The sequence below is a fragment of the Meleagris gallopavo genome, chromosome 15 (genome assembly GCF_905368555.1).
Source record: "Meleagris gallopavo chromosome 15, MGAL_WU_HG_1.1, whole genome shotgun sequence".
Taxonomy (NCBI): domain Eukaryota; kingdom Metazoa; phylum Chordata; class Aves; order Galliformes; family Phasianidae; genus Meleagris; species Meleagris gallopavo.
In genome coordinates, this window is record NC_139418.1 from 3032788 (window position 1) to 3055890 (window position 23103).

Here is a 23103-nt window from a genome sequence, read left to right on the forward strand (position 1 = left end):
TTGATCTTGAACATATGTCTGAAGATTAAATAGTTACATTGACAATCATCCATTTAGAAATACAGTGATTCCTACCAGACAATTTTATGTTAAAAGCAGTATATAGTGAATAAACAAAAAGCTTACTAGACATAACACTAAGATGACCAGGAAGAGCCTGAAACAGCAAAATCAGTGATTAAATCTGAAGCCGTTTGATACTCCTAATTAAAACTAATTAATCTTTGCAATGACCTAGTGGTGTGGTTTGTATTGTAAGTTGACAATATTCCAGGAACTCTGAGCCAAAATAAATTATTCTATGCTCTTTTCTTACCTTTACAAAGATCAATAATACCTCGGGGCAAACACAGTCTATAGCCAATCTCTTAATGTAATTTATATTGAAGAAAAATGTCTCATGGCAAAGAAAAGCACAAAGCAGCACAACATTAATGGAGGTGTTTGTGATGCACTGTATATACATTTTAAAAACTCTACAAGGTGTGTACAACAATCACTGCATGTTTTTGTGCTTTGATAAAGAAGATTACGAATAATGAGGGTTAAAATTCAGGTGCCTGAACTCTTGCTCCCTTACTTGTTACTGAAGTCTCTCATTAGTTTACTGCTGTTCACAAATACCAGTTCTCCTTGTGTCTAGTACATTATATAAATAAAAATAGGACAGTGGTACAAATTAGAAGTTTAGTTTAACTGTTAACATTTTTTTTTTGTTAGAAAAAATTAAAAATGTTAAAGAAATTATAGAATAGTATACATTTTTAAAAATTAATATTAAATTGGATCCTTTCAGGGCACTTACTGGGTACGTGCTTAAGAATTTTATTTAACAGTCTAAATGCATGAACTTAAAACTGTTCTTATTTCAGGTAAGTATCATGATATACTTCAGCCAAAGTTGGATTTCAGGGAGGTGGGATGCACAACTGAGTGTAGTGTTATCAGAGAAGCTATTTACAGCACAGGGAGTACAAGTAAGTATAACAGTGTGAAAGGTGTCTGACAACGCACGTACAGAAATAGTTATTCAGGGCTGCTTCAGTTTTCATAGTCCCCAGATTCATATTCTTCCTCATCTTCATCGTCAGAATGGTCATAGTAGTCCTCATAGTCAGTGTCATAGCTTGCACTTCTACTGCCAGCAGTCAAGGCAAAAGCAGAAGATGAACCTGCACAGCAAGACATCATGGAATCCTAATTAATTCAGTTGTTAATAGGACTGAACCGGATGGTAATGTTTTAAGTGCTAGCATGTAGGACTGGCACAATGCAAAACAGTAGCAAAGCTATTTCTTGTATCTTTCCAAACTCTTATGGGTAAGATACAGTTTCAATCCTGAATTTTTGAAAAGCAAACTGAATAGATAAATAAATAGATAAACTGATAAACTGATAGATAGATAGATAGATAGATAGATAGATAGATAGATAGATAGATAGATAGATAGATAGATAAACTGAACTGGTGGTTCAAGGACTGCCTCAGCTGCAACAGTTCTGGGTTCAGAGCTTCCACTAACATCTCAGTGCTTCTGTGGGATGAGGATAATGCAACTGTGTCTCAGATCTATGACTGTAATCCTCAGCATTCTGTTTTCTTCTGGAAGGAGATATCATTTGAAGTAAAATATTATGCTATTAGCACATCATTATTTTTCTCGTCCAGAATTCATAGGCACTTCTGCGTTATAAACCTTTTGCAGGCTGCTTAAGCATTTCTCTATTCTTCACATCCAAAAAATACCCAAACCAAACCAACCCAAGCCAAAATCAAAAAGAACAATATACCATCAATGACTTTCAATCTCGCAGAGGCGTATGTTGCACCATACTTGTTTTTGGTATGGCAGATGTAGATGCCTTCATCTGATTTTTTGAGGCCTTGAATCTGCAGCCAGCCTGTCACACCGTACTTCTGAGGTCCACCTCTGGCCTGTGAGAAGGGAAATAAACACTCAAAATTAAGTTGAAGTCAGGTAGTTAGGAGGCAAGAGGATATTTCTAAAAATAATCATGGCCAGATTTATACATCATTGCAAATTTTGCTTTGTTTACTATGTCTTGCCATCATGCTTTGATTCTGTTTGATTCTGCTGCCATATGTTCTAACTTTTCATTGTCTCTGTGCCTTTCAGTTCATGCTTTCCTTGCTTTCATCTTTAAACTGTTGCCCTTTGCAGCACTCTGATTCCTGGTCTGCTTCTGCTTCCCAGCAGTCCTCCCATCTCTTGTCCTGTCACCACTTCTTGCTGCAGCTTCAAAGCACTGCCACTTGTTCTCCAGCTCATCAATTTCCTTAGGATAAGAGTGGCATTTGAGCCTGGGCCAGGCTCAGCATCCAATTTTAACAGACATAGCATGAGCTTTCATAGTTGGTCAAAATCAGTTTCCACTGACTGACTCCTGCCAAAGCCTTTTAATGGGGGGCTTTGTTTTCCAAAAAGTAATACAAGTACAAATCAGTTAAATGTTAACAGAGATGCTCTCATGCTCACTCTGACCTGACAAGACAGGTTAACAGGTTAGCCTCCGAGTTGACCACTGTTTGGATGTGGCTCCTTGCACTGTTGTTTCTGAGCAACTGTTAAGTTCATTAATCCCACTCATTTATGCTATGCTGTCTCTGAATACATTTCTAAATAACTCTAAATGACTCTTAATACTTTTCATTAGTTTTTTTCTATGCTTTTTCTATCCATAATTTTGTTCAGGTTGTGCTCCATGTCTGCTGGATCTTCCTGCTTTTCAGTTGTGTATCTAGAAAGCTAGATTTGTTGTAGTCTGTTCAGATCCTTTGTCCACTGGAGAAGGCATGCTGGTACAGACTCCTTCCTTCCTGCAGTCTGCAGCATGGCTGGCTTTGTTTGCTCTTCTCCCCCAGAATGTTATTTCCATTAACAAGAATTAGCATTTTGATTTAATTTTAGCTCAAACCTTTGGGCTGTTTCTACATTTGCTCAAAGCCCATACCAATGCCATTCCACTCTTTCCCTTCAGACTAAAACACAGTATCCTTCATATAAAATGAGCAAATTTCTTTGTTTTCCTTTTGAACACCTCAGGGACTGCACCCAGATGGCACATCTCCAGAAACAGCATCTTGCAAAGGAGAACTTTAGATATCTGCCAGAATGATGCTTCTGCATGAGGAACAGAAAAATAACTGCCCACAGCCATCTTCCTCAGAGTGCACCTTCTTTTACACAGTACCCTATTCAGTTTCTCCAGAACTATACCTGCATAAGGAGAATCTTCCCTTTCCCTGAAGCAGGATGGATGGTACCCACCTTGTTATTCATTCTGCTTGGACTGCCACAGCAGTGATCCCTGCACTGGCCAAAATCAGAATCCATATCATAATCATAGGGCCCCTGTAGGAAACCTGTTCATTGCAACAGCATTGCATCCTGTGGGAGAACTTCACCAACAAATCCCCCTACTCCTCACTGCAAACCATAAGATGCAAAAAATGCAGTTTTTACCTGTACTGAGATGTGGGCGTCATCTCCTGGTAAAAACATTTTATTCCCCTTTTTTTTCCATTCAAGGTGTGGCATAGGATAGGCTGACACCTCACAGCCAAAAATGACATCGTTGCCTGTGAAATTCTGGACATCCTGAGGTGGCATAGAAATCACAGGAGCTGCAAAGACCCAACAGTACTGCTTTAGGAGACCTTGAGCAAAAGCCAACACAAAAGGATGTAACACCAGTTCTTGTTTTAGGTAACTTTTCCACCTCACACGTTTGGAAGACCAAAAGATTCCAAGCAGCTTTTAAAGCTCAGAAAACTTCACATCACATTGAAGTGTGAACAGGTATTTTAAAGACTTATTTTCAAGGATCTGCTGGTCCTTTCTCTGTGCACGTGGTCATGAAGGTTAAGATCAAAGTTCAGTTTGTGCCATTATGGACTGGACTCAAGGCCTGGCTGTCTGGCACAAGTAACTCATCCAGACCTTCAGAGGAAGGTACAAGAAATTCAGTTAGCTTAAAAGATGAAATGCTGAGCTGACTTAAAGCTTATCAAAACTTGTTTAGTGAGTGCATCGCCTTGAGCTTACTTTGTTGTAAAGCCTCCTCCTCCTATGTAACCCATGGAACTCAGTAACAACATTCATGGGTTCCATGTTTATCCTCACTTGCTATCAATTTCAACAGATTTCCTTGTGTTAGGAGACATAAGTATTAAAAGTATATGAAATCCAATTATTTTATAAGGTTTTGAGTTTAGTGAAATTAGTAGATTTCCACTTACTTCCTATTATTATTTTACGCTCATCCTCCTCATCCATTTATGTACTGCTTCAAATTATTCTTTTCCACTTTTTCCCAAATAAAAAGCTATTAACAACCACGAGAGGGAGCCAGACCAGGGATTTGAAGACGTTAAATAAACCATCACCTGATGCATTCAGGAACTCTTCAAATACATATCCATCTACAAGCATGTATAAGCATACTCCCTTTTAACAGGACACGATGTTATTTAGTAGCAGAGGAAAATAACTTCTTTACTCTCACTGCAGCTCTACTGTTCTGGAAATCTCATTGCATTTTCTCTCATCCACTTCTGGTCAGTGACAAATGTTTTCTTTCTAAGGTATGTTTTCCTTCTCTTTCTATTTTCATAATAGTTTTTTAAAAAAGAATTTATTTTCTGGACCATTACACTTGTATTTAATTATTGCTTGTATTTTGTACAGATGCTTAGGAACTTCTGAACAACCAATATGTTTTTACTCAAAGCATTTCAGCCAGTATGTAGGCACATATTTATGTTTCAGCAACTGAAATTACAACATTTCACTCCACGTTTTGAAGCAGGATTTCTAACGTGTCAGTTTTTAAGAACTGATACCTGTGCTGAAAATGCCAAATGTACACTGCTTAAAGTTAATTGAAAAACAATTACACAGAAAAGTATCGACTTCCCAGTTATGAATTCCTCTTAAAACCCCCCCGATACTCTTTAAAAGTGAGGCTTTCGAACTCAGTAGGGTACCTGAGCCTGGACATGATTGGTCTTTTGTGAGAACTGTACTTTCAGAACCTGTATCTCCTTGTAAAAATGCCATGTTCCAATCAACACCGACTATTTTGCATGGGAGTTTTTTTTGTCCGTGAGCAGAGGGTCAGACATTACAACACACAGTGGAATATTAGAACTCAGAGCAATTGCACTGCCTTTAAGGACGCACCCACCTGGTCAGGGTTAGGGAGGACTGCAGCTTCAATCAAACAGAACTGCTTTTTCTGAATTTGAACACACAAACACTTGTGACATCTACACAAACTTGAAGTGCCTCCAGAAATCAATAATACAAACCCCGTGTGTCTTACGACACCAGTTTGCTGTGTGTGGACACAGAGAGATGAAGTTACGACTTACCAGAAGTTTACAACCTTCCTAAGTGAGTGTTTCAGAGTTTGCTTCAGCCAAATTCTCCCATCTGCATCTGCATGGTGTTTGTTTGCTTGTTTTGCAAAAGTGTGTCTTTAAAAGCAACTCTTTGCTGGTATGATAACCAGTTTTTTAAAACAGATAAGTTTTTCTTAATAATTATAGATGGTGTTCTGTTGCCTCTGTGTACAGAAGTGAATGCACAGCAGTTGTGCTTTGCCTTGGACAATTCCAGTCACAAACTATCCTCCTGTGTTACGGAATACATAAACCAGAAGCCCACAGGCCAGAAAAAGTCAAAATACTGCTTCACCTTTCATAATTGCCTTTAACCACACCAGACAGTTGTGTAATAACAGGTTTTTGTTCCTTAATTCTTATTCCTTCTTGTTAACCTGGATGTGATTTGATGAAAAATGGCAGAAAAATTGGTGGATTAGAGGTTTTTTGTGTTTGTTTTTTTTTTTTTACTCTAAACGTTGAATTACTGCTTGTTTTTAACTTTATATGTTTAATTTAAGATTTTATGTTATTATGCGATGCAGCTAATTACAGAGAGAAGCATTGCTGGTTCTCTTACCTCATTAAATTATCAGCAGGAAGGCTTTGAATGGGGATAGATTAAGTGTGGAGAATCGGTATATAATCACTGTACTTAGTAACCTTGGTAAATTATTAGATAAACCGATCAAAACTAGCATTTAGAAAGAGGAAGGCTTTCTTTCAGTGTTACTTTAGGGAGCTAGGCCTTTTTCTTCCCCTTTTTCTGGTTAGAGATGAAAGATAAAAGGCTGTGCTCTTCTGATGAAAGGAGTTTATTGTTATTTATTTATTCATCGCTTGCTGTATACAATTAATCCTTTTGGCATCAATAGGAAACAGCAGATGCTTTGAAGGAGAAATAGCAAAACAAAGTACTTGGAGTTGACTGAAGGTTATATTTATAGATTGGTACCAAAACCCCACAGTGTTCAGTGTTTATTTCTCATGCAAATTGGAGTCAGTGGAAAGCGAGCTCCATAGTGAGGAGGCTGCTGCAGTTGGAGCCGGGCTCCCTGTCGCCTTTTGTCATTGGCCACTGCCATGAAATAGCCTAAATCATGGTGGTTTTTTTTACATTACTGGTAGGCTGCTATGGAGGATCAAGACATGGTGCCCACATGGTAGCACCTTTGTGGCCCAGGCTCCTTTCAGGTCCTAAATACAGCCTACAAAAGCAGCACAGGAGCAGCTGCTCTGAGAAGTGAGAAGAGGGGCACTGCTGCTCTGTCTCCTTGCTGCCCCAGCACACACCACAGACCCAAGTGCAGTTGCCACTGGGCTTGGACGCCAGCTGCATGCTTCTCTCTGCAGGAGCCAAGGTGATTTATTTTCTTAAATAAACTCTGCACAGCACTGAGATGGTTATGAGCATATGCCCAGGCATCTGTGCAGTTCAGTAAGCTGAGTCATCCTAGTAAATGTCTCAGTATTTCTGGAGAGAGGGTCCAGCCTTTCTGGGGACCAAGGTAAAATAGACAGTGGGGATGATGCCTTTGTGCAGAGAAGTTGATCTTGTTCATCGTGCTTAATGAGCAGCATTACACACCTCAGAGGTAGCTCCAAGGCCAAATCAAGCTTTTTGGCTGGGTCTGTTTTATTAATTAGAACAAAACATTGCTTTAAGGTGTTCAGGCACACAGGCTTAGATCAGTTGCTATTTGAATGGCGCTTCCAACTGAAATGTCCCTGAAAGGGTTATGCTGCCAGAACTAGTGCTATTTTAATGCCAGATGAGAAAACATACCTAAGGGCAAACAGGCTTTCAGTCATACTATGAGCTGCTGTGCACTGAGTTTCCTGAATGTCTCTACAGACAAGTCTTACTTCCCAGCTTAATATCTTAATGGCAAATAAGTGATTCTCTAATGGATGCTTCTTTTGCGACTAGAGAAAATGAGAAGAAGTCTGGTATTAGCTACTCATCACTTTTCCTTTTAAGCATTCAATACAGTGTCCATTCGATATAAGAGTGCAGCATATGGTCCAAATTGGAAGCAATACATTGCCAGCAAGGAATGGGTAACGTGCACCTAAGTTACTTTCATATGCAGATCTTTGACAGAGACACAATCTTGGATTCCTAAGTATGACCTATTTGTGACTCAGAAGCCTTTTCTACTGATATTTGAGAAAATATTTCCTTTTAAAAGAAAAAACTTTTTTCTTTTCAATCTATATTCACCTGATTTAGGTAAAAGGTGCCCAGGAGTAATAATGTAAAGAATGAGAGCAGCACATGAGCAGGAGCCAAGATTCCCCTTACAACCTGACTAGGAGTCCTTCCACTAACAATCACCACGACGGAGCATTTATTCACTGTAAGTATCTTTAATAAAATAGTTTGTTTGATTTTATCCCAATATATGGATTTCTATTTCATAGGTACCTAGATTTTGTGATTCATTAACTAGATTGCTTTGGATGTTTTTGTAAAAAGCATACATAGATCAATTAATTAAGTCCTTTCTTCTTTTTCCTCTGCTTCACCATTCTCTATATATACATACAGATACATGCATATGAATGGTCTGCTTTGTCATCACTGTTTCAATATCATGTCAGTCTTCATATAATAATTTGCCCAGTCCTGCCAGATTATTTTATCTGTTCATCTACTCCCAGTTACACATACAATTTTTGTAGAAATTATCTCATATTCTGCTTTTTTAGTACAGATCTGGACCGTAGATTTGTGCCTTACTAGTTGCCATGTGATATAAGATCCACTAAGCAAATACAGAGGCTTATTACACACAAGATTAAGTACTAGTTACTGAACCACACTTAACACAAAGTAGTATTGCAACAAAATAATGTTAACTAGAACAAAAATGCAGCACTGGTTCATTGAAGTTAAGACTGGAGCATCTAGTAACATATTGCAAAATCAGAATTGCATCTTTTTTTAGTTTGAAAATAATTCTTACCTGATTCACATGGTCCTTTATGTTTCATGCTGATATTTCTTTTAGTTGCATAAGCCTTGTTGAATTGACAGATGTTCTCATAGGTTTTCCCATCAGATCCGCAGATGCTCTCTTGAGACTTGCACACACATTGGGGTTCAGGGACTTCCCCAAACCTGGCTTCATCAGCATCCAACCTGCACTCGAGGTTATCCCCACACTGCCCATAAAAATGATTGCCCTGGTCCAAGTCACAGATCTGACCTTCCACATTTCCACATTCAGAACAGCAGCCACAATGGTCCACTACAGTCCCAGCCAGGCAGTCCTTTGGCTCAGAGCAAAGTGCCAAATCACATTTTCCGCAGCTATCTCCTTCCTTTAAGAGCCTCCACCAGCCTCGGTGGTACAAGGCAGGGAAACTCTGAGAAACCTGCACCAGTACTACCAGCACTGCTGTAACCACCGGGGGCTTCATCTTGAGAATGTAACGAACAAGCAGAAAAGGTCCTTGGAGTAAAGCCAGGAAAAAAAAAAAAAAGAGCTTGTGAGAGAAAAACGTCACAATCCTTTTTTGTTTTAGAATATAAATTCTCCTGCAAGCACAGGCTTTAAGAAGAAATTAGCATCAGATTCCTAATCTGGAATTGATAATAAAAATGCATACAAACCACCAGCTTTTCCCTAATGCAGTTTGGAATGTGAGTATTGCTTGCACGGAAACCAAACTGCCCCTTCTGACAGCTCTCTGAAAAGCTGTTTGCTCATTGTCTCCTTGAGCCAAATTTGCAAAGCATTGCTCTACTGAAACAACATTATGTTGCAGCTGTGTAGAAAAGGGAACAGCATAAGTTAGTCAAAATGAAGAAATTAGCCAGTAAGAGTATTTTATTTTGCAAGAGGTTAAAAAAATATATAGAAGTGGACAGAAAGTAGCATCTATGCTACCAGCACCCTGGAGCTCAGCTGGTACTCTAGAGACTAGAACAAGGTTTAGCACAAAATTTCACCTTTTAATGATCTTATCTAGAGGTTTCTGAATTAGAAATTTACTTACAGGCTCTTTACAAGCAAGTAACAAGCCAGGACATCTGAAACTGACTTTGAAGTCTTGGATTTGAGAGGATGGGTGCTTAGACCCAGTAAAGAACCCATTGTTCTCCGTCCATTTATCTTTTTTTCAGTATTTATGGGTGTCTGTGGTTTGCAATCCAAAATAATGCAGTCCACATGTTTGGCTCTTGAAACAAAGTCCGAGTGATGTAGGACATGTGCCAACATAAGCAAGCTGCTGCAGCATCTTCAGACGTACCAGAAAAAGGTTTTGCTGAAGTTAGATGCGTCACTTGTTTTTTCAGAGCACTTTTCTGCCTCTGTTTCTTAAGATGTGTTTACACCACTGATTCATGAAGGATGATGAAAGAAGTTATGGTGATTTCTTCTCCATTTCATTTGTGCCTAAATTTCTGCCAGTGTAGGGAGATGGACGTGCAGTTGTTTCTAACCACGTGTTGTGCTTTTCTCCATAGACCTGGAGATTTAGGCACGCTCCTTAGCATCCTGCCTCATACCAGAAAGTCCCCCTTCCTCACAGTCCCAAGAAACTGCAGTTACCACTGTTCGAACCATATGCAGCTCAGTGGGATGCATCTTACTATCTGTTGGAAGCAGAGGTGAAGCATGCTGGACTTAGAGAATCTGCAAACATGGCTCACTACCACTGCCTACAAACGTCTTTGTGTGTTTGTTAGTTCAAGACAACATTTTCAAGACATATGCATAAGACACTGTTAAGAAAGAGTAAATGAGAGAGAAATCACACTTGTACCTACTTGTCCGAAATGTTATATACAAGTAGCTTTTTCTGCTCCCTTTATGTCCATGGTGCTGTGACTTAAGCCCCATGAGTGATGCATTTTGTTGTATTAGGCTTACACCTTCCAGCTGCATCCATAAAGGCAATTCCTGTAGGGAAATGTGTTTACTTTCCATCCAAAACATATCCATGGCTTTTCCCAAGTTCAGCTTTGTACCTTCTACATCACTCATGCCCCATGCCTCAAGTGGTTTAAGATCACTTCCTTCTCCCAGACTGCATATAATGCAGTTTCCCAGCATTGGTAGGACATTTATTCGAGCCAGCCTGGAGTGACCTGCAGGGCCCTTTTCGATGCTGACTGATGCCTGGCCTAATTCATTTTCTGCACTGTATGCTGATTCTGAACACAGAATAGGACTACAAAGGAGTATGGTATGTGTGTAACTGTTGCTTTTAACACTGAGAGGCAGCAAAAAAAAACAACCAGTGAACTTAATGGGAAATTGATTTCTTGTCCCACTTTCTTACTCTGTTTAATGTGTTTTATTTCACACTTCCTTGTCAAATTCTAATTGGACATCTAGTTTTGCATTATAGAGTCTAATCATCACTGTCTATTTTATTGTTTCTGCATCTGTAGAGAAGGAGTAACTAAAGGATAAGGATTTGCCAAGACTCATATAAAATAAAAAATGTTTGTTTAGGTGAAACAATACATACAAAGTGAAGCCAAAGCAAGGAGGAGCTGCAGGCCAACACTGCCCGTGTTAAGACTGAGCTTTGCTCATCTTCCTAGTGATATTGGCTGGTTCAGCAATAAGAATTAATATATTAGTTTAAGGACCAATATACTAGTTTAACAAAAGGGATTGATGAGTACTAGTTTTAAAACTTTCCCATTTAGCCTTGCTTGGTGTGTGTGGACAGCCTTGTTTTTCACAATGATCCTGCTTCAGAGGAGCTCAAGAGTCACAACAGACTACTTTTATCTTTGCATCCACCAGGTGCAAGAACTTTTTTCTTGCATTTTACATACATTATTTTGGGTTATAGTGCACTAAGATAGAAAGTTTCTCATTCTGGCGTAACATGCAATGGGAATTTGCCAAAATGGAGAAAAGCAGCTAAAAGTCAGCCAAAAGTCACTGTGATGAAGCTGATGAGGGACAAATGAGGAGAAAGTAAGTGGTCTACCACCACCAGAGGCCACTACCACACATACCCAGAGGAACATTAGCTTATATTAATGAGTTCTTGGAAAAGAATGAATATACATGCCAATGTATCACATATGTATATCTTAACTTTTTAAATGTAAAACTAGTGCACTTGATTTGTCAAGTCACCCCATATGTATAATGAGGAATAAAGGAATGCTGCTTTCTAACACCACATTGGAGAGTTTTCTCCCCACATTTCAGATGACACTTGAAATGTGATCTGAGGGCTGTAGAACATCAGTATACCAAGAAGTACTTTCTGTGTCCCAGCATTAAAGAAACTCATCATAAATATCCTTGAAAATATTTTGTGCATTATGCAGTAATGTAATCTGAGTTCTTGGTGGATCACCTACAAAATAAGAACTGGGCATACCTGAGACCTTACTTGAACAGCTGCCACTTAGTAATGATCTGCAGCTGAAAGTTATTTTGGTCATTGATTCCTGAACTCACTTGGGACAAGCTGTGAAGGGAGGGGGTGCAATAGTGTGGTACAACATAGTGCATGAGGTACACACTGACACCTACTAAAATGTCTTCCATAAGCAATGCCAGCTGTGATGAATTGAAAACAGTGCTGTAACTCCCTACTACCCAGGATGGATGTGTGACAGAGTCTGAGCAAATGGGAGAAAGGGGGAAGCAAGGAAAAAGAGGTCGATGCACAGCTGGGTTTGAGTGGCACATCTGAGGCGTTGTCGCATCTAGTTCAGTACAAAAATATGCATTATTTCAATTTGTCTTTCAGCCCTGAAGCTTGCCTTGGTGGAAAAAAGCGTTGAGAATTAAGTCCTGAATTATCGTAATTCTAAATTTCTCCCTGGCTCCAAAACAAAACACGAGCAGCAGTAGATCGACACTGCTGGTGAAACGGCAAGACGAGCACTGCAGTATAGTCTTCTCCTTTTTGCTGTAAGTGAATTGTTAAGGAAATTGTATTCCTATTCATTTCCTGCTTTCTTCTTGGGGCCAGTGTTATGCTAAGCTGCTGACTTGTATTGCTTTATTCTACTTTGCATAGTAATAGGTGAGGTACATGGCTGATGCAATTTGAAATCCTGTTGCTAGTGATTCTTGAAGTACTGCTTTTTCAAGCAAAATGTGGTTCAGATCTTCATTTTGTATTTATTTGTGTCAGCAGGAGTTGTACTTAACTAAGAGTTTCTGAAGTTGGCTCCTACCAGACTCTCAGATCTGTTTTCTACACAGACACACACAGGAACCCTGTAAGGAATAATGGCAGAATACCAAGTATTGAAGTTCCCCTTCTATTCCCTCAATCCTGCAGTGGTACCTCTTGTTAAACAGTTGAAGTTGAGTTTGAAAACTTCAGTGTTCCATCTCTTAGAATGTATTAAGAACCCATTTTTGAGGTTTCTTAGCTGACTCAACATGTTTCTATCTGGGAAACCTTATTGCACATGCACATAAAAGAAGCATTAAAGAAGATGTCTGTCATGCTGGGTAGCAGCAGATAAGAGGTAGCTATGCCCATTGAGTATGTCTTTGTAGTGTATTATCCAATACCATACACCAATCTCATAGCATAATTTTTCTCCTATAATTTTCAACATTGAGCTTCAGTTAAGGCATTCAGCTCTTTCGAAAACAGTATCTGTTTTAATAGAAATGAGCGGCAAGTGGTGGAAATTAACGATGACAGATTAGCTAAAAATAGTTGGATGCTGGTGGGTTCCCAGCAGAAATGCTGACCTGCAGCAATACAAGCAATCCTGGGATCTCCAAGCATGTTCTTTGGTGCTGATCCTATTTGCTGACACGTTGCTTTCGTGAATCTCATCATTAGTGCTGTAAGCACATGAAGAATAAGTTAATTCTACTGTAACATGATTATTAAATCCATTAATCAAAGGCAGGATATCCGTAATTAACTTATTCTCTAGCATCAAGTAAATGATTCTACTGTGAGCTTTAAGAAAGCAATTGTTCACAAATATGCAAACATACAGTGGGGCTATTAGACTATAAGGCTTGTGTAATTGTATAATTAAATTATAAATTTTGCATATTTTAATAACGTAACATATATTTTAATTATGATCTTTGCAAGGTTAAAATAGGAGATCATTATTTTTGCTTATTTTTAGTTCTTACATCCCACTTAGTAAAAAAATAAAAAAATAAAATTCACGTCTGATTCCTGCCTGAAAGCTGACTGTGTTCATCTCAGGCTTTGGCAAGGCTTTTGTTGACTCATTAGATCTGTCTCCACCAGTGGCTGCCTATAGATTTTAGCTGTGTCACGCTTCAGCATCATCACTGTTGATAACTGTAGGCATTCAAGTTTCAACTTGCAGTAACAAAAGTAGTGCCTGCTGGCACTGTTGAAGCACCAAAAGCTTGAGTTGGATTAATGCAGGTTTACTGACTCTTTTTCACAAATATGTCTGAAAATTCCTTTATTCAAGATAATCTTTCCATCCAAGGGGACAAATAATTTAAGGATTCTTTTCAAGTCCGTTAAAATTCTCTGCCATGCTTTAAAAAAACCAAACTTCTGAAAGCTTTGTAGTTTTGCTCAGAAATACTTGAGATTCCTATCCTGTAAGAGGAAGGTGATATAAATACACTTAGAGAATCAGCTGTTAGTAATAAAGCATTTTTCTGATGTCATTCTTTTGAAAGCTGAGTTGTAGTAAGGAAACTTCCACAGCAAATATCACAAGGGCACTTTCTTGCATATCTTGCCCACAGTTCCAACCTTGTCTTAGTTTTTATCCAAACACATCAGTCACAAATACAAAACAGATTTGTGTGCCATTCCTCTTTTGAGGGAGGGATAAGAAAGGTTTGTCCAGCTTCTGCCTTAATTTTTGAGGAGAGCTAAAGGAAAGCCTCTCCATGTTTTGCACAGATCTCAGTACGTTCAGGTGGCAAGATTTATTGCAGCTGATGCTGCAGTTGGGTGTGGAGTTGAACTTGTATGTCAAAAGTAGTTGCTGTCTACACAGATGGTGAGATAACAGGGCTACCAGGTATCGTGGAGCTTCAAAGACTCCAGAGCATAGGGGGAGCCCTACTAACTCTCTTAACAAAAGAGCAAACAAAAACTGAAAAGCCCAAGAAAGGCTTAGCCTACCAGCTACAAGCCTTGGGACAGAAAGAAGAGAATGGAAGATATAGATAAGGTCCTGGTAAGCAAAGCCTGTCCCAGCGTTGAGGGTGCAAACCTGCTTTCCCATGTCAGCTGGGTGACAGTGATCTCCTCACTCCACTTTGGGTGTTAACTCACTTTCAGCAGTGTGTTTGAAGACTGGACTGATCCTTATCCCTGACCTGCCACAGAAGTGCTCCAATCACTTGGAGAGGGGCTGAAGGAAGAAAACAAAACCAGCATGGTGTTGTCTTAAGGAAATACTTTGAGGTACTTCCACATAACAAAGCCTTGAGAAGTATTATTAGCTCTGAGGGGCAGATGTGCTTAAGCGTACTTGCCTGTCCCCCACAAGAGAGGCAGCACGTGGATACAAAAGCTGGTTGAAGCCCAGTGATTGCACTGGTGATGATACTAGCTGCCTGTACCTGGAGTTTCTAAAAAGAGCAAACCAGTCTTTGCTGTGAAAGTCACCTTCAGAGAAGGAACTCTAAAACTTACAGAAATGAATACAGAGTAATTTTTCCTTGGCAGCCTTAACGTTAATGGGTATGACAGTTTGCTTTGTCCAGTTTATATACGAGCAGCTGATACAAAATGACTTCATAGCTGGATATTTATGAGAAGTTTCATTTCAAATAATATAGTTTCTGCCTCTGGCAGTGCTGTGGTTTAGCCCTGTTATTACTGAGAACTAAATCTTTAGGATATTCTAACTATAACTGCAGGGCCTGTTTGATCTACCCAGCAAAGTTAATATTTTCCAAAGCAATGGAAACTTTATAATGGAAAGTATCATTAGCAAAAACTACCTATCCCTAAAAGCAGGCAGAGAGAGGAAACTTCGGAGGTTTTCTTTCACCTTTGGAAGGGATATGCGTGTTGTGTGTGGGGAGAGAGGCACTCTTACCACTGGAAGAAGGTCTGGGAGCACAAGTGTTTCCTCTTGCTGTTTGATCCCTGCTGTGCTCGGGACTTTGTGTGCTGCCTACTGACAAACAGGTGTGCATAGCTGGATGACAGGGTTGCTCTTCTCTGAGATCACTCCTCATCTAGTTTCTCTCATGGACTGCTGTGTAGTAAGTTCCTAGAAAGCAAGATCCCTATGGTACTCGTTACATGCAGATAGCAGTGCAGGGAGCCTCAAAGTCCTGATGTTCAGAGCCAGGGCCAAACCAAAGGCCTCCCTTCCCCAGAATCTGAACAGTAGCCAGATAAAACCTACCTGCCTTGTAAACACAAGAGGGGAAGTGCATATGCAAAGAACTTGGTCTCAGCCTTTCCAGCAAGGCCTTTCCTTCCTGCTGCTTCTTACTTGTCAGGAGCTCCTTGGGAAGTACTGCTCTCTGCTGCATCTGTCTGGGCCACCCAGGCTGCAGGGACACTCACCTGCAGGTTCTGTACCAGCACAGACCCACACCTTTCACTCACAGTGTTTCGGTAATGCTTACAGTCTGGGGCTGGGATGGAGCAGGGCTAGGACTGGGGGTTGCCAAGCCTTGGAAGCCCAGCACTAGTCCCAGCTACTTTCCGCTTTTGTTTTTGAGGGTGACAATAAGCTGGGTAGCTTATCTGTGATAGCTTTGCTTTGCACGTCTTCTCCTAATGAAAGGTATGAAACCTGGAACAGTGAGGGGAATATGAGTGAAAAATATGCATGAATTGAGAATTACGTGCAAAAGCCTGAGCCCATTTAAATCAATAGCCAGACTCCCATTAACTTAAATGGGCTCAGGATTTCACCCAGCCTTTTTTCTTTTTTGCTTAGCTGGCTTCCTGTTTGAGTTGGCAGGGCAAATGGTCTTTGTCCCTATCCAGCAGGGTGTACTTTAGTTTGTATTTTGTTGTCGAGGCTGATGAAACACTCTTAGAACTTTCAGTTTGTTCTAACCAGCGTGGCTAGAGATAGTGAGCACAAACATCTTGCATGCACTGAAGTCAGAATGGTTTTGCTACAGTGGATGTCTGAAATCACGAGTGCTTCTTGAAGAGTTGGTCTGGTCTTACATTTGAGATTACAGTTGATGACATCTGACAATTCTAAATCTGCTTAGAAGAGATTTCCTATTAGCTGGAAAACTCTGCTTATAGAAAATGCCACTTTAATGGCATCTACTGATACTGCATGAGTGGATTGCTCATTATGACAGCAGAGTGGAAAAGAAAGTTTTGTAGAGCATGATGGTATAACAGTGCCTGACTCCTCTCCTGTACCACAGCGTTATGAGAAAACAGACCCACTCCTTTTTTCAGGCTTTAAAGGTAGGCTGGTTTGGGAAAAGCCAACTGAAAACAGGAGGACACCTCCAGGGAAATCTGAGCTGGTCGTCTAAAAGCAAAACTCACTGCCTCCTTTGGAGGGAGAAAAATATTTCTAAGATACATTTTAGGTTGGCAAAAGTGTAAAACTCAATACAGTAAGGGTTGAACAAAGCTTACAATTCTGAACCGGTGGGAGAACTTAGTCCTACAGCAACGACCAGAGATTGCTGTGGTCGCATCCTTTCAGAGCTTTAATTCCATGTTCTGTGAAGTTTGGGGATTTACTTTTTGGGTCTCGCAATTCAGTAAAACATAAATTTTTAATAGTATAGTATTCTATTCTATGTTCTGTAAAACAGCGTAACTAAAAAAAGCATGGAAACATTTCCTTCCAAATACCGTTTCCTTCCAAATACCTCCTTCTGTAATACAGAGGGCCTGTGCAGTGTGACTGAATATAAAAACCCACAACATGCTGGGCAAAAAAACCAATGAGGCAGCTTCTAGATTCACAGCCCTCCAGGGTGGCATGCTGTCAGGTTCTGCCTCCAGACATCTCAGTGCTGAGCAGATGCAACCACCTGGTGCACCTAGCTACAATGCTGATGGGACTCACAACCTCTCTGTTCTGAAGATCTCTGCTGTGTCAGAACTGTGCCAGTACATGCACAACTTTGCTTTCAGTTTGGAATCCTCATGCAGTATGCTGTCATTGCACAAAGGCCTTTCCTTTTGGTGGTGAGAAAAAGTCATTCGTACCTGTAATGCTATGATAATAGGAGGCTGGCAAAGTCTTCAGCTACAGCAAACGAGAATGAGCCCAAATGCAGCAGCCATGGACATAGAAAGGAAGGAAAAGAGCTGCTTACCTTTGAAAGACCTCAGGTAGGCAGGGATCTCCAGCAACAGATGCCTTCACTGGCAACCCTTAAATGAGGTCTGGGAAGGGGTGGATCCTGGCTCCAGCCCTTCCAGTCACTCAGGTGCATTGCTGGCAGAGCACCCCTGGGATGGCCCTGCCTTCCCACCACGTGCTCAATCACTGCTTCAGGTTGTGACTTATCATTTCCACTACAATACCTAAAATTTAATTTGCTTTCCTTCTCTGAGTTTACAGTTCATAAGTCTTCTGTTAATATTGTTTATCAGGAGGGATGATCACCCATATGTTAGCTTTGTGTGAATACTTTCAAAATAAGGATTTCTTGTTTGCAGTCAAAAGCATCTGCATTAATCCAACCAAGAAAATTAGACATAACATTTCTTATTCCAAACAAAGCAACTTGCAGTTCAAAACTGAATTCTCTTGGAGTGCTTGCCTAGCATGACAACTAAAAAGAGTTTTAGACCACAGGAACTTTCAGGAGAACCGTACTGTTTAGGACACAGAACTCAAAAGACAGAAAGGAAACATTACATTATTAATTACAGACTTAATATTCACCTCAGGTTTACAAGAAGCCTGTTGTCTTATCTTAGATATAACAGTAGATCATAATTTAAAACAATGAATACAGAAGTTATTTCAGTGAGAATTTGTAGTGAAGCTGTGCTAATTACCAGCATTATACAGCTTTTACAAGAAAAGATGGTTTTCTGGCTAGCTGTGTGCTGTGACACTAAATGCCAGAAGCAAATAAGTGATTTCTGCTACTCACTCGTGAATAGGTTTGAGGTGGAATTAACCTTTTAAAAATGCAAGCAGCAGATGGTAGTGTTTGTGTATAGAAATACCTTTCAGAAATCATAATGTAAACCACATGTTCTGAAACTACAGGATTCCTCAGATGAACACATCATCCTCCTCAAAATGCAAGAATCATCTACAAGCTCAAGCTGGTGGCTGCTGCAGCACAGGACCTGCTTGTGCTGGGGTGAAGGGTTGGGAAAACAAAGGTGGGGGATGTGGAAGGAAGAAGGATGATGCTGGGATGCTCTCAAAGATGATATGTATCTATCACTCAGTTACTCTCTAACATGCACGTTGGCTCTAGTCAAGGGCTGCAAACAGGCTGTAATAATCTCTTCTAGCCCTCCTCTATAGTACAGTGGTTTCATATTTTAAACTAGTCACATAATACCCAAAATACTTGATGTTGCTGTGGCTAGACTGCCTTTGGTCCACACTAGCTAGGACAACTCTACGTAGTATACTATAGGGCATAATTTTTCTCTGGGTTGCACCAGATAGAAGCATTTGCATCACCTGAAGGCAGCATGTTTTCCTGTGGGTCTTTTTTAACCTAAAAGATTCTATAAATACATTCACAACCATTTCTCTGCAAAGGCTCGAAGAGCATGTTTTTAAAAAAATAAAATTCCAAAATTTATAGCTTCAGAAAATACTTAAAATACTTGTAAGGAAAGGTTGTAGCAAACCAGGCCATCACTGCAAAATCATCTCAGAAAAAGCAGGTAAACCTTTTCTTTCATACATTTCCATTTGGCCAAGAACACAATCAAACTGGCATCGTGATGGAGCAGGGAGTGGTGGGGTGGGTCTTGGGTCCAGATCTGTGGTGCCAGTGCTGTCAGGCAGATGTAGTCAGTGTGAGATGAAACAGCTCCCAGCTCAGCTGATTAGCTTAGAGACCAGAGATCCTTCAGAGAATGGGCTGCTGCTCAGAACTCCTCTTGTTCCCTGTGAAGCATACAACAAGGCTGACCCCTTAAGCAAACCAGAGCCTGTGTGCAGAGCTTACCTGTGGCTTTGCTCTCACCAGCAATGTTACATAGCAGTCCTTTGTGCAAAAGGAAGATTTCCATTTGATGTCTGTCAAGGTAGCAGGGCTTACCTTTGCATACCAGAAACACAGAAATTGCTCTGTATTATACACCTTTCAGAATATGAAAGTCTCCTATCTTGAATTTAGTGGTGCTTCTAGCCTATGTTAGACAACATCTGAAAGGGACAGGAAAGACAGGATCCTGCAGTGCACCATCCTGACCACTCTGAAGAACAAAATGGGCTCATGCTGGTCATCTGTCTCCGCCAAGAACCAGATGTGGGACCACAGCAACACCAGCAATAACACAGTACTCCTCCAGGGTATTGGGGAAGTTGAGTTGATTTGCTTCACTATAAAATGTGCAATTGCAAAAAATTAACTTTGGTCCCTCCAATGTGCCCAATGTACCTGCAGTAGGATGGAGCACAGGTGGCTTACTTACTTTGTCTTTACTTCTGCTATCTATTCCTTGCTGAGAGTAGGTTTGACTGCTGACAGTCCTCAGGACCACCCTGTGGACAGGCCACAGATTTAGGACCTCATGTTACAGCAGCCAAACATGTGGTGTATTATTTATAAAATGAAGTCCATTACTAGAAGTAAAAGTGATCGATAAGAGCAAATAAAGCAGGAACCCATACTTTCTATATACTGAGGGTTTTTTTAAAGCTAGATGTTTCCTTTGTCCGCTCCAGTAGCTCCTTAGTAATATTTTCATATGGTACTGAAAAAAAAAATCCTTCCCTTACCATTTTCTTTCCCCCCCACCATGCAGTAACAAAATCAGCAGGTAAAGCTGACACTTTTCAAGACAGCGTGCCTTTCACTTGGCCCAGTCTGTGAAGGACACTTTGCTGCACAGATGTGTAACTTAGAACCAGCCCTGAGCAATCTCAAAGCCACAGAAGAATAAAAAAGTAAAATAAAAAAGCAGCATCTACTGAAAGCAAGCATTGAGAGTGGCAGCTCAGACAACTCATACGTCTTCTGCCATAATGTACAAAGAAATTCCTTTTGTTAACATTAATATTTGGCAGCTGTTACCGAGTGCACAAGGACATTTTAGTTGGGTTTTAAAGAAAGAAATTGACAAAGAAAGAAGGCAATGATTTTTTTTTTTTTTTTTTAATAGAGGATCTCTCTGGGGGTTTGTGTTCATATCACCAATATTCACTTTATTACATTTTATGGAATGGAGTTTAAATGCCAGTATATACAAGCCAACATTTCATTATTAGAGTTTGTGTTTATTCACTTGCCACTGTTAAGTCTGTTCCCCTTTGTCTTTTTGTGCTGCTCTTTGTAAAATGTATGATTTATGAATATGTGGCTTAGATCCTTGACAATATAGCGTGGTGAGGTGGTTCAATAAAAAGTTATTAAAGTTAAAAAAAATAATCTATAGTTTCATGTGCTTTGCCCACCTTCTATAGCAAGTCTCAGTAAGACTAAGGACTCATGCAGGCATGAGACTAGAATATAAACTGCAAGCTGAGACCTCATTCAGCTCAAACTCCTGCTGACTGGCAGCCACTACAGTCAATTACTTTTGTTGTCTACGAAACTACAAGACTATACCCTCAAAGCAATGGAATTTGCATAAACCAAAAAGGAGGGAAAAAAGCATGCTATACATGTTGATTTTAAACTTGGGAAATGAAAACCCTTCCGGTAGCCTGAAGATACATAGTACCAAGTGCCATTTGGTTCCCAAATATTTTGCATTTGAAGGATGTGCCTCATATTTATTTCTATAGCAGAGCTCTCAGTCCTGCTAGCTGCAGTGTAAGTAAAGCCAACTGGCAGTTTCCAGGGCCTGCTTAGGATATGAATTTCTGCAGAAACTTATCGTTTTTTAAGACTTAAATAGAAAGGAAAAAGCTGATTTGGATCATTGTGCCTTTAGCCCCACTCATGGATTTTTCACCCAACAGAACTGCTGACTCACCATAGCTGCAGAGCCATATATAAAGAGGGATAGCAAACTGGCCGCTCTTGCATGACTGGCAAGAAACAAGGACTACTTTAAGAGTGAAAACTGAAGGCACTCTCCAGGATGAAAAACAATCTATTTGTGAGGAAGACACAGAAGGGAGTGAAGTCTGCTCAACTGCAGCACAACAGCCAGCAGCCCAACAGGAAGAGCATGATGCATTATAAAAGGCTTTTGTTGCCCATAGACTTTGTATCCAAATGCCTGGGGAAAAAAAAAGCAAAAAACAAAAAACAACAATGACAAAACACCTTTACAAATGAAGAGCCCATCAATCTGTCTCAGGGATGGGTAACTTCAGCAAATGAGGATTACCTCACCGAGTCTGCCAGGTATTAAGAACAGCAAGGCATAGCATCACTGAAATCACTGCTCTGGTGCTGCATCACCCCTGGGACAGGGAAGTGCCATGCACGGGAGCCATTCCTCTGCGCACAGCACACTGCTGCCTTTGGGTTCACTTATTTGAACAGAGGAGCTATTGAGATGGCAGTCACAGTCCCTCCATTACTGTTATTTCTGGCAAACACAGAAGAACAGCTATAATTGTCCATCCTCACTAGAGACCTAAACTAGAAGGTTCCAATCCACTTCAGGTTATCAGGATTATTTTGCTACCTCTGGTAATCTGTGGACTGCCACATGCAGTCCTACATATCCATCCCTGGCCAGAGAGGCTGGATGTTGGAATGAAGAGCCCATACCAGCCAAAAGCCCAGCAAAGCCACTCAGCTGGACAAGCAAGTGTCCAGAGTCACTGTTACTAATGCTGAAGCATGAAGGCTTTGCATCTCACATACCCCACTCACTCCAGGCCTCAGGAAAAGCATTTTGTCTATACTGGATTCACTGAGGTTAGATAGCTGGATGGCCATTGGCAGGATTCCTTTCCCACTGAAGTGGGAGAACACAAAAACCCATTCCTGCTAAAAATATAAATAATAAGCCCAATAAAACACATTGACCAGCATAAAAAACAATGGAAAAAGCAATTTGGAGTAGTGGTCTACATTACTGGGGTTCTGAATTGTGAAATAACCGATAATACTGTAAATTTTGTTTCTCAAGAAGCATTTGATTTTCTCATGAGTTTTCATAGTCAAGTCACTGCAGTTAATATTATCACTGGAAATCTCAATGCCTGTAAAACTAATTTGCTGTTTATAGCTGGTGATGGAGTTGCTGAGGATGCCAGTGATGTTGATTTCTTCCTTTTCTTTAGTAAGTTCATTTGCAGGCCCCTAAGAAACAAGAGTATACATACCAGTTATACCACAGTTGTAAGGTTTGGCTTCTACAGAGGAAAAGTATTGATCAATAAGGAGACCATAGGGATAAAGATGCAAATTCACAGTTTCATATGTGTTCATCAAAAACCCCAATATTCAAAGCTAATTTCAGAAGTGCTGGGAGTCCCAGAGATGTACGTTCTTCCACTCCTTTATTTCTAGATGGTTTTAGTTCTTTAAAGAAATGTAATTCTTGACATAGCTGAGCAACCCAACATCCATCTTCTTCAAGGCCTTATGGGCCGGACATGGCAATCTGTCTCTCTTCACTTCTACACAATAAATAGCTGGAGAAGTCACCAGGGACGTGGAGTAGCT

At 40.2% G+C, this 23103-nt stretch overlaps 2 protein-coding genes and 1 long non-coding RNA gene across 8 annotated transcripts in view; 1 reads left to right on the forward strand and 2 right to left on the reverse strand.

Moving 5' to 3' along the window:
- On the reverse strand, positions 1 to 9547 carry LOC100551326 (kazal-type serine protease inhibitor domain-containing protein 1-like). Its single transcript, XM_003210257.5, has 5 exons — positions 9413 to 9547; positions 8377 to 8865; positions 3486 to 3646; positions 1792 to 1936; positions 1 to 1172 (listed from the first exon to the last, which is right to left on the reverse strand). The coding sequence occupies exons 2-5, from the start codon at positions 8831 to 8833 to the stop codon at positions 1042 to 1044; spliced, it is 894 nt and encodes a 297-aa protein (XP_003210305.3). The 5' UTR covers positions 8834 to 8865; positions 9413 to 9547; the 3' UTR covers positions 1 to 1041.
- Positions 7625 to 23103, forward strand: part of LOC109370047 (uncharacterized) — a 22855-nt gene continuing 7376 nt past the window's right edge. For 2 of the 3 annotated variants that reach the window (XR_014886543.1, XR_014886544.1), the window contains exons 1-2: positions 7625 to 7767; positions 12146 to 12309. This is a non-coding gene — a long non-coding RNA (uncharacterized LOC109370047). Of the gene's footprint in view, positions 7768 to 12145; positions 12310 to 18551; positions 20923 to 23103 lie in introns of those variants that run through there. The other variant, XR_014886545.1, reaches the window with a different exon arrangement.
- GABRP (gamma-aminobutyric acid type A receptor subunit pi) overlaps positions 19049 to 23103 on the reverse strand; it is a 22865-nt gene continuing 18810 nt past the window's right edge. For all 4 annotated transcript variants that reach the window (XM_085236492.1, XM_085236490.1, XM_031555667.2 and 1 more), the window contains one exon: positions 19049 to 22737. In XM_085236492.1, coding sequence (XP_085092618.1) covers positions 22423 to 22737 — 315 coding nt within the window. In that variant the 3' untranslated portion in view covers positions 19049 to 22422. The remainder of the gene's footprint in view (positions 22738 to 23103) is intronic.

What these genes read in the sequence shown, in the direction of transcription:
- LOC100551326 (XM_003210257.5), bottom strand. Translation starts at nt 8,833, where the DNA reads ATGAAGCCCCCGGTGGTTACAGCAGTGCTGGTAGTACTGGTGCAGGTT. An exon ending in TAAAGGACCATGTGAATCAG is followed by an intron (nt 3,647 to 8,376) that starts GTAAGAATTATT and finishes GGGTCTTTGCAG; the next exon opens with CTCCTGTGATTTCTATGCCA. An exon ending in ACGCCCACATCTCAGTACAG is followed by an intron (nt 1,937 to 3,485) that starts GTAAAAACTGCA and finishes CCCTTCTCACAG; the next exon opens with GCCAGAGGTGGACCTCAGAA.